The 11,108-nt window shown below is 46.1% G+C and overlaps 1 protein-coding gene across 1 annotated transcript; it reads right to left on the bottom strand.

Annotated features, from left to right (window-relative positions):
- Positions 1–525: 525 nt before the first annotated feature.
- On the bottom strand, positions 526–8,054 carry LOC127930108 (WAP, Kazal, immunoglobulin, Kunitz and NTR domain-containing protein 2-like). Its single transcript, XM_052519372.1, is given in 4 exon segments — positions 526–2,344; positions 2,347–2,783; positions 3,178–3,494; positions 7,419–8,054. Coding segments are annotated over 4 exon segments (1,743 nt in total). The 5' UTR covers positions 7,638–8,054; the 3' UTR covers positions 526–1,574.
- Positions 8,055–11,108: the final 3,054 nt, after the last annotated feature.

The following is an 11,108-nucleotide window of genomic DNA, read 5'->3' as shown; positions in this document are numbered from 1 at the left end:
GGGTGGTGGGTGGAGGATGGAGGGCCCAGCCAGACCCAGACACAACACAAGGCCGGCCAGGCTGCTCTCTTCTCCGTCCCCCTGGGCTTCACAGCTGGGCTGGAATGTGACCTGCTCCAGATTTAATGCCAAACTTGGCCCTCCATGTGAAGGGGGGGATGAGGAAAGGGGGTGGAGGAAGATAGGGGGCTGGTATAAACTAGAGAATGACACGCACACATGAACAATTACGCTTGCCTGTGAACATACAAATACACGCAGACAGACAGACAGACAGACAGACAGACAGACAGACAGACAGACAGACAGACAGACAGACAGACAGACAAACTGGCAGACAGACAAACTGGCAGACAGACAGACAGACAGACAAACTGGCAGACAGACAGACAGACAGACAGACAGACAGACAGACAGACAGACAGACAGACAGACAGACAGACAGACAGACACCTGCTGTCACTCATTTTACAGGTATAAAAGCATAGCGCAACACAGAGATAAGAAGTGGATATTCTTTCAAAGTGTCATTTTTATTTCTTTACCATTGTGTTATGAACATCTTTATCATTTGGATTTACAAAATAACATAAGTCTGTCCATTATTGAATTGGGTGTATCTCTAATAGGAGGGGATAAAAAATAAATAGGATGTTAAGAACAGAAGTTCATATACTGTATCAGCAATCATGGACTACAAAGTGGTTTCTAGTGGAATCAAATGACTTGTTTGATCCATGAGCTTTACATGACATTATCGTGAGCTCAAGCACTCAGAATATATATTACAAAATGTCTCTTTCAGGATACCATAGATACTTTAAGTCAACATAATATAACATTCATATTAACCAAGGCACAGAGTTTAGCTATCTGTCAGGCATTAGTACATTCATACCAAGATAAAATATTTGAATTTAAAATATTATTCAAAGAGCCATTTTAGTTTAACTAAAATATTTCCAAGGTAAGCGCTTGATATAAGTCACCACTACAGTACTATAAACGGACAATTAGCTCTCCTTTCAGAAAGCGAATCCACACAAAGTATAAATCTGTCGTTGTTTTAAATATACAGGTACCTCCAGCCATTTCCATAGTACAGAGGAGCCCCAACACTTAATGTCCAAACTTCAGAGTGAAGGAGAGAGACGAGAATCTGGAATCAGCTAACAGCAGCCGTCATCTGAGAAAGTCATGGATCTTCTAGATATCTACTGTATATGGAGAACATCTGAGTGAAGGAGATATGACAAAATGCATACAAAATGTGTCTTCTGTGGAAACTAAAGAGAAGGTCATGGGTAGGGAAACAGCTTGTCGGATCAGTGTTAAGGTATTGGTTCAGTCCCCACCTTTAGGAGAAGGAGAAAGCAATAATCAACAAAAGCCATCATCCGGCTACTGAATGGTAAGAAACTTTGACAAAGTCCCAGTCTACTCTTCTAGATATCTTCCCTACTGGATAGTGGGGAAATCTCAGACAATAGCTACTACTGGATGCTAGAACCAGTTTGCTTTTCTTGATATAGACAGCTCTTGTACAGGATACTGGGGGATCTCTCAGAGAGTAACTACTGGTTTGTTGGGAACTCTTTGAGAAAATCACAGGTCTTCTTGTGAATGACCTCTCGGAGCTTCCTGACCCTGCGTGCGGTGGAGCTCCCCACGAAGCTGTCGGGCTGCAGCACGGCCATGCCGTTGTGGACGTCTCCCATGATGATGAGCTGCCCGTTGGCCATGGTGATGTTGGGGCACGGGCAGTTCCAGTCCATGTTCATCAAGGTCACCTCCAAGGGTTCCTGGCCGAAGAACTTGAGGCCCATTTTCTCGTCCTTTAGGATCTCCTCCACGGTGATCAGGGCGTGGCCCGAGTCCTGTTCTTCAGGCAACTCTGTCACGCGCCCCAGGATGATGAAGTCGCTCTTGCAGAAGCTGGTCACCATCTTGCCCCGCGGTTTACACATCTTACAGTTATGGTTCTTCGGAAAAGGACACATCTCCTCGCAGGCCTCTTTGGATTCAAAGTTGTTTTCATTGCCTCCACAGCCGCCCCAGATGAAGGACTGGCACTGTTTGAGGGTGCTGCTGTAGGCCCAGCGGGGCTCGTAGGCCTTACAGGGTCCCTGCAGGCTGGGGAGAGAGCAGGGAGCCGACAGCTCTGCCCCGCATGACAACATGCATGTCTCGTAGCTGTCAAAGTGGTTGCGGTTCTTGTTGCACTGGCTGTAGGTGAAGGTGAAGCAATTGTTTCTCTTGACTTCGTAGTACCAGCTTATGCTCTCCTCCCCACAGTCGTCACTGTCCGGCCCCTTCAGGCACTCTTCGGCGGGAATGGGAATGGGTTGGTGGCATTCCCTACCTCACCCTCCTTCCGGCCCGTGTCTCTCTGGATCACCGACAGTGGGTAGTGGGAGGTCACAGCCCCCCCCAGGTTCTTGGCCGTGCAGGTGTAGATGCCGGCGTCCTGTTGCTGGGCATTGTAGATGACCAGCTGGCCGATGTTGGTGACCACTACGTTCCCCTGCACGTGATTGGGCCTCATCACTGTGTTCTCCTTGCCCTCCAGCTGCTTCTCCCAGGTCACCTCCGGACTGGGCTTACCTGACACTTCGCACAGGAAGCTGGCTGTCTCACCCACGAACACAGCCTGCTGAGTGGGGTTGCTGAGCATCATTGGAGGATGGATGTCAGCCGGGGGGGTGGTCTCCAGGAGGGCAGTGGTTGGCCGCAGGGTGGTCTCCATGGGCAACGGGCTGGTGTTTGGCCAGGTGAGGTGGTACCTGCAGAGGTGATGTCAGAGAGAGAAGAATAGATTATTTACCACAGTAATGTAATCCACCTTGAGCTGGGTGTGTGATAGACAAAGGTTGGTACAAGAAACTCAAATGCATAAAACAAAAGCTAAGTGAAACGCTAGATTGAGTGAGCATTACTCCTGTGTAACTACAGAGGAATACAGATCTCATACAAATACAGAAATATAGGGTTAGTATGTCTACAGTTATCATTCAGAATCCCATCTATTAATTTTCAGTTCCTGTTACCATAGAGATGGATATCAACATAACAAAGCAGTCATAGCACAACAAAACAGTAAACACTGCAGTCTATTCAGAACTTTTCTATTAACATGTGATTAATATGGGAGTCTATACATAGATGTTTCCGGTTTACCTGCAGGTGACCACAGAGATAGAGATGCCCTTGGAGCAGGCCTCTGCATCCATGTAACACTTGTTGTAGTAGGTCATACCGTCTGAGGCACATGTGAAGTGGGGCTCTCTCTCACAGCGGTCCCGGCACTTACACACGGGCTGGCCCTCCCAGATGTCACACTCGGAGCCCTGCTGCGTACACATGAACTTGTCACACTTGACCCCTTTTGGCATGCCAACCGGCCCCTTCTTGCCCTTAATGTCCATGTAGCGTGCCGCCACACAGCTCTTGTTCCCACACACGTTGTTGCAGCATTTCTCAAAGTTTTCACAGTCCTTGGGGGTGATAGGGGATACATGGGAGGTGTTGTGTTAGGATCAGCATGTTTCAGTTCATTGTGCACTCAGGGAACATATAGGATGTTAAGGAACTTGAGAGTGATGCACTTTCTAATGTAATGAAACAATACTATGCAATGTGAGGTTGGTATTGTAGGCTATACATTTTACATGCTTACTTCTCAATATCTCATAATGCAGAGTAATAAATGTTATTAGACTCAATAGTCATGGGTGGCAGCTAGCCTAGCGGTTAAGAGTGTTGGGTCAGTAACTGGTATGGTCAGGTAGCCTAGCGGTTAAGAGTGTTGGGTCAGTAACTGGTATGGTCAGGTAGCCTAGCGGTTAAGAGTGTTGGGTCAGTAACTGGTATGGTCAGGTAGCCTAGCGGTTAAGCGTGTTGGGTCAGTAACTGGTATGGTCAGGTAGCCTAGCGGTTAAGCGTGTTGGGTCAGTAACTGGTATGGTCAGGTAGCCTAGCGGTTAAGAGTGTTGGGTCAGTAACTGGTATGGTCAGGTAGCCTAGCGGTTAAGCGTGTTGGGTCAGTAACTGGTATGGTCAGGTAGCCTAGCGGTTAAGAGTGTTGGGTCAGTAACTGGTATGGTCAGGTAGCCTAGCGGTTAAGCGTGTTGGGTCAGTAACTGGTATGGTCAGGTAGCCTAGCGGTTAAGAATGTTGGGTCAGTAACTGGTATGGTCAGGTAGCCTAGCGGTTAAGAGTGTTGGGTCAGTAACTGGTATGGTCAGGTAGCCTAGCGGTTAAGCGTGTTGGGTCAGTAACTGGTATGGTCAGGTAGCCTAGCGGTTAAGAGTGTTGGGTCAGTAACTGGTATGGTCAGGTAGCCTAGCGGTTAAGAGTGTTGGGTCAGTAACTGGTATGGTCAGGTAGCCTAGCGGTTAAGAGTGTTGGGTCAGTAACTGGTATGGTCAGGTAGCCTAGCGGTTAAGAAGTGTTGGGTCAGTAACTGGTATGGTCAGGTAGCCTAGCGGTTAAGAGTGTTGGGTCAGTAACTGGTATGGTCAGGTAGCCTAGCGGTTAAGAGTGTTGGGTCAGTAACTGGTATGGTCAGGTAGCCTAGCGGTTAAGAGTGTTGGGTCAGTAACTGGTATGGTCAGGTAGCCTAGCGGTTAAGAGTGTTGGGTCAGTAACTGGTATGGTCAGGTAGCCTAGCGGTTAAGAGTGTTGGGTCAGTAACTGGTATGGTCAGGTAGCCTAGCGGTTAAGAGTGTTGGGTCAGTAACTGGTATGGTCAGGTAGCCTAGCGGTTAAGAGTGTTGGGTCAGTAACTGGTATGGTCAGGTAGCCTAGCGGTTAAGAGTGTTGGGTCAGTAACTGGTATGGTCAGGTAGCCTTGCGGTTAAGAGTGTTGGGTCAGTAACTGGTATGGTCAGGTAGCCTAGCGGTTAAGAGTGTTGGGTCAGTAACTGGTATGGTCAGGTAGCCTAGCGGTTAAGAGTGTTGGGTCAGTAACTGGTATGGTCAGGTAGCCTAGCGGTTAAGAGTGTTGGGTCAGTAACTGGTATGGTCAGGTAGCCTAGCGGTTAAGAGTGTTGGGTCAGTAACTGGTATGGTCAGGTAGCCTTGCGGTTAAGAGTGTTGGGTCAGTAACTGGTATGGTCAGGTAGCCTTGCGGTTAAGAGTGTTGGGTCAGTAACTGGTATGGTCAGGTAGCCTAGCGGTTAAGAGTGTTGGGTCAGTAACTGGTATGGTCAGGTAGCCTAGCGGTTAAGAGTGTTGGGTCAGTAACTGGTATGGTCAGGTAGCCTAGCGGTTAAGAGTGTTGGGTCAGTAACTGGTATGGTCAGGTAGCCTAGCGGTTAAGAGTGTTGGGTCAGTAACTGGTATGGTCAGGTAGCCTTGCGGTTAAGAGTGTTGGGTCAGTAACTGGTATGGTCAGGTAGCCTAGCGGTTAAGAGTGTTGGGTCAGTAACTGGTATGGTCAGGTAGCCTAGCGGTTAAGAGTGTTGGGTCAGTAACTGGTATGGTCAGGTAGCCTTGCGGTTAAGAGTGTTGGGTCAGTAACTGGTATGGTCAGGTAGCCTAGCGGTTAAGAGTGTTGGGTCAGTAACTGGTATGGTCAGGTAGCCTTGCGGTTAAGAGTGTTGGGTCAGTAACTGGTATGGTCAGGTAGCCTTGCGGTTAAGAGTGTTGGGTCAGTAACTGGTATGGTTAGGTAGCCTAGCGGTTAAGAGTGTTGGGTCAGTAACTGGTATGGTCAGGTAGCCTTGCGGTTAAGAGTGTTGGGTCAGTAACTGGTATGGTCAGGTAGCCTTGCAGTTAAGAGTGTTGGGTCAGTAACTGGTATGGTCAGGTAGCCTAGCGGTTAAGAGTGTTGGGTCAGTAACTGGTATGGTCAGGTAGCCTTGCGGTTAAGAGTGTTGGGTCAGTAACTGGTATGGTCAGGTAGCCTAGCGGTTAAGAGTGTTGGGTCAGTAACTGGTATGGTCAGGTAGCCTTGCGGTTAAGAGTGTTGGGTCAGTAACTGGTATGGTCAGGTAGCCTTGCGGTTAAGAGTGTTGGGTCAGTAACTGGTATGGTCAGGTAGCCTAGCGGTTAAGAGTGTTGGGTCAGTAACTGGTATGGTCAGGTAGCCTTGCGGTTAAGAGTGTTGGGTCAGTAACTGGTATGGTCAGGTAGCCTAGCGGTTAAGAGTGTTGGGTCAGTAACTGGTATGGTCAGGTAGCCTTGCGGTTAAGAGTGTTGGGTCAGTAACTGGTATGGTCAGGTAGCCTAGCGGTTAAGAGTGTTGGGTCAGTAACTGGTATGGTCAGGTAGCCTAGCGGTTAAGAGTGTTGGGTCAGTAACTGGTATGGTCAGGTAGCCTAGCGGTTAAGAGTGTTGGGTCAGTAACTGGTATGGTCAGGTAGCCTAGCGGTTAAGAGTGTTGGGTCAGTAACTGGTATGGTCAGGTAGCCTTGCGGTTAAGAGTGTTGGGTCAGTAACTGGTATGGTCAGGTAGCCTAGCGGTTAAGAGTGTTGGGTCAGTAACTGACTGGTATGGTCAGGTAGCCTTGCGGTTAAGAGTGTTGGGTCAGTAACTGGTATGGTCAGGTAGCCTTGCGGTTAAGAGTGTTGGGTCAGTAACTGGTATGGTCAGGTAGCCTAGCGGTTAAGAGTGTTGGGTCAGTAACTGGTATGGTCAGGTAGCCTTGCGGTTAAGAGTGTTGGGTCAGTAACTGGTATGGTCAGGTAGCCTTGCAGTTAAGAGTGTTGGGTCAGTAACTGGTATGGTCAGGTAACTGGTATGGTCAGGTAGCGGTTAAGAGTGTTGGGTCAGTAACTGGTATGGTCAGGTAGCCTAGCGGTTAAGAGTGTTGGGTCAGTAACTGGTATGGTCAGGTAGCCTTGCGGTTAAGAGTGTTGGGTCAGTAACTGACTGGTATGGTCAGGTAGCCTTGCGGTTAAGAGTGTTGGGTCAGTAACTGGTATGGTCAGGTAGCCTTGCGGTTAAGAGTGTTGGGTCAGTAACTGGTATGGTCAGGTAGCCTAGCGGTTAAGAGTGTTGGGTCAGTAACTGGTATGGTCAGGTAGCCTAGCGGTTAAGAGTGTTGGGTCAGTAACTGAAAGGTTGCTGGTTTGAATTACTGAGCTGTCTAGGTGAACAATCTGTTGACAACAAATGTAATATTGTGGGCATATACACCAGTGTCTGCTATTTCCAAAATCTGTAGTCTATGAACAAGTATCTGATTGAGGAGATATTCAATCTAATTCAAAGAGAAATTCAGAAATAAACAACACAGGCAATGTGGTCACAATTGAATTTGGCCAAAAACAGTGCGCAGTGCGCATGTCCCACTTATCTCCACCTTTCATTCCATGAATTTAATTGCAGAAACTTTATGTAGAGAAACTTTTGACAGAATAAAGTGTCCCCATTTGTCTCCAGCCCGCGAGGAAAACTGATCCCAGAAACTCACCCGGTCCAACTCGCACTCGCGCATACAGGTGCTCATGGCGTCCACCCACAGGTTGGGGTTCATCTCGTTGGGGCACATGCCCGCGTGAGAGTACACCACTTTGTTGGGCATGGACATTGGCATCGCTTTCACCCTCACACAGCTGTCTATGATCAGGAGCAAGACGTAGCACTGTCCAAAGAGAAACCAGATCCATCGAGGAAACAACATCCACCACATATCCAGCGCGTAACGGGACTTTCACAAGGATCCCGAAGAAATAAAACAAGATCCGAGGAGCGTCGAAGTTAGCAAATTTTCCCGATGAGTGCAAAACTATTAAATGGTCATAAATGACAAAGCCAAAGGGAGAAATTAAGTTGAAATGTAAAGTAAATGTGATTAAACGGTCAGGAAGACGTGTGGTCAGTGCGGAGTGTTGCTGCAGTGAAGAACTCCGTCAGTCCGCTGGTCAACGTTTAATAGTCTGGAGAGATTAGGTGGTATTTGAACCCTATTACTTAAAATCTAACTACATGAATTACAGTGGCTAGTCTACCCCGACAGCAAATCCCAGGCGAGTTACAGTTCTGATGAACATATTAAAAAGTCCGTAGCAGCAGCAGCAGGCTCGAGCAGGGACCTCCGGCAAAATACCTGTGCTGTGCGCGTGTGGTGCGCAAGGCGCGTGTTGACACCTTTTCCCCCTTTGTGTAAATAGTTGGACCACCTTCATTGTAGCCCACTATGCAGCACTGTAAATGTGGAAAACATACTGTGGTAACATAAAAACGAATTATATTCATACTGATACAAGTATTTTTATATTAACACAATATTTACTCTTGTGTTGATACACATTTAGATATGTGGATAATAATATCTAAACAGTTAACCATCTGGATCAATATGGCCTTATTGAACACGTTGCATCGTGCTTTGTTCAACCTTTCCCAGGAGTGAGTTTACATCTTCAGAGGTGAATCAGTAAAACCATGTGGAATGAGCTTAATACATCCATAATATGGCAAGGGTCGAATTATTGGAGATCTTTGCTCTGAGACTTCTCTCCTACTACTGTAGGCTATATGATACTGGGTGGAATGTAGCCTAGCAGTTAGCGCATTGGGCCACTAACCGAAAGGTCGCTAGTTCAAATCCCGGAGCCGACAAGGGATGTGCTCTTGAACAAGGGACTTAACCCTAAAATGCTCCAGGGTCGCCATAGACAATGGTTTTCCCCACTCTCCAAGGGTGTCTCAGGGAGAGTTACGATATGCAAAACACATTTCCTATTCACAGAGTTGTGATATGCAAAACACATTTCTTATTCACACATGCATATAAAACACACTTGTACATGTGTGAAATAGGACAAATATAAGCACTGACTAAATTATGATGACTATTGTAGGTCGTGCTATACTGTATGTACAGTGTGAATGGGTCACACTATGGGTCTCCTGGGGATGGCACCATACCCAGTGATATTCTTCACAGACACAGTATTTTGTCACCAAGCTTGGGTAAGTTACTTTCTAAATGTAATCAGTTACAGTTACTAGTTACCTGTCCAACATTTTTATCCGTAACTTAACTTTTGGACTACCCAAACTCAGTAACATAATCTGATTACTTTCAGCTACTTTTTGTTTACTTTACCTTTAAGAGGCATTAGAAGAAGACAAAAATGATCCATCAAATGCATTTGGTGTGTCATCATAGTCGTCTCTGACGTGTGGCCAGACTCCCTCAGCTGCAACAAACTTAAACTTGCTCCTTTTTCAATGCTGAATTGAATATCATTGAGAAAACAGATAGATGGCATAATGTATTTGTTTTCACAAACATCCTCTCTTAATTTTAAAGTAATCCAAGAAGCAATCATCTACTTTCTTTCTAAAGTATCTGCAATCTGATTACAATATTTTTTCTTGTAACATAATTGATTACAGTTTTTTTTATGTAATCAGATTACATGTAATTTACATTTTATTTTTTAAATGTTTATTTCACCTTTATTTAACCAGGTAGGCTAGTTGAGAACAAGTTCTCATTTGCAACTGCGACCTGGCCAAGATAAAGCATAGCAGTGTGAACAGACAACACAGAGTTACACATGGAGTAAACAATTAACATGTAACCAGTTACTCCCCAACTCTGCTTGTCATCCTGGGGTCAAAGGTTTGTATTGAACTCTGGAGAACGCTCACACATCTCCCTACTCGCCACTGATGAATATGCCTCATGATTATGGAAACATCAGCAACACCTTGATCCTCTGTCATAAGACCTGTATAACACTGACAGAACATTGGCATGACACGTTATAAACAGTCAACAGAGGACTCAATGAAGAAATGAGTACACAATGTTTTGACGTGTCGCAAAGGAACAGCCTACCTTAAGAACAACTCCCTTTCTGCCTAATTTCCATTTTCCGAGACCTCTCAGCCCATCTACTATCACTGTTCTGAACATTAGTTCCACGGGAGGCTGCTGAGGGGAGGACGCCACATAACAATGGCTGGAATGGAGTAAATGGAATGGTATCATACACATGGAAACCATATGTTTGATGTGTTCAATACCATTCCATGTATTCCTTTCCAGCCATTACTATGAGCCGTCCTGTAGTTAGTTCTGAAAGAGAGAGGGTCCATGATGTTCACACACAGAGGTACAACAGGATCTTTCCCATAGCTGTCAACCCAACATTCTATGGGACATGGATTGAGTGGTCTGTATGCATGTGTAAATCTACATCAGTCTCTCTGCATCCAGTCTCCTTCCAAGTGGAGTCCCTGCTGTGTCTAAGAGGCCCAGGCCCCTGCAGCTCTAACTTCAGTCAGAGCCCTCACTGACCAGGCACACTGGCAGACTAGCAACCTGCTGCTCACACACATAAACACACACACAGATTCCACACATGTATGCATACACATTCACCACAAACACACTCATACATGCTAACAAACTAACGTGCGCGCGCGCACACACAACACACACACACACACATAGACACACACACACACACACACACACACTACCATAATCTGAGCAACAGTACAAAGTGATCCCTTTTCTCACAACATGCATTCAGACGGTTTGATGCCTCCTCACCCCCAGCCTCACCCCCAGCCTCCCCCTCCAGCCCTCACCCCTGGGAGGTTGAGACCCCAACATTCCCACCAATGCTGACACATGAAGGCTTAAAAACATGTCACATATTGAATAACGATTTCCAGAGAACCCCCTCCAAGCACTCTGACACCCTCCTTGCATTCAGCCTATATGTCTTGTCTGCAAACAGTCCTTTTGACCTTCTGTGAGGACTTTGCAGGCTCTCTGAACCTTGTCCAAAACAAGCACAATGTTTTTTTGATCACTTATATAATCTTATCCAAACCCACGCAATTTCACAGTATGGAGACATGATAATAAAACAGTCACATAAATATTCTATAAGTTCCTGTGTGTTTTGGTGTTCTTACAAAGGATTTTATTTCCTGTTAAAATAAACAGGGGTGTGAGGTGTTTTCTCGTACTGTCTTTCCCTTGTTGCTGGCAGTACTCCATCAATCTACAAGTAAAAAAGCTGAATGCCATAAACATAATGAAATGTAGCTCACTGAAAACCAGCTAAGTAAACTAGACAATATTTCAAAATTCCCCAAATTGCGTTATTTCACAGGTTGACATAGTGTGATT

Source organism: Oncorhynchus keta, chromosome 5 (assembly GCF_023373465.1).
Source record: "Oncorhynchus keta strain PuntledgeMale-10-30-2019 chromosome 5, Oket_V2, whole genome shotgun sequence".
In the NCBI taxonomy this organism is placed as follows: domain Eukaryota; kingdom Metazoa; phylum Chordata; class Actinopteri; order Salmoniformes; family Salmonidae; genus Oncorhynchus; species Oncorhynchus keta.
Note: the sequence above shows the minus strand (reverse complement) of the source record. Positions and strands in the feature narration are given on the sequence as shown.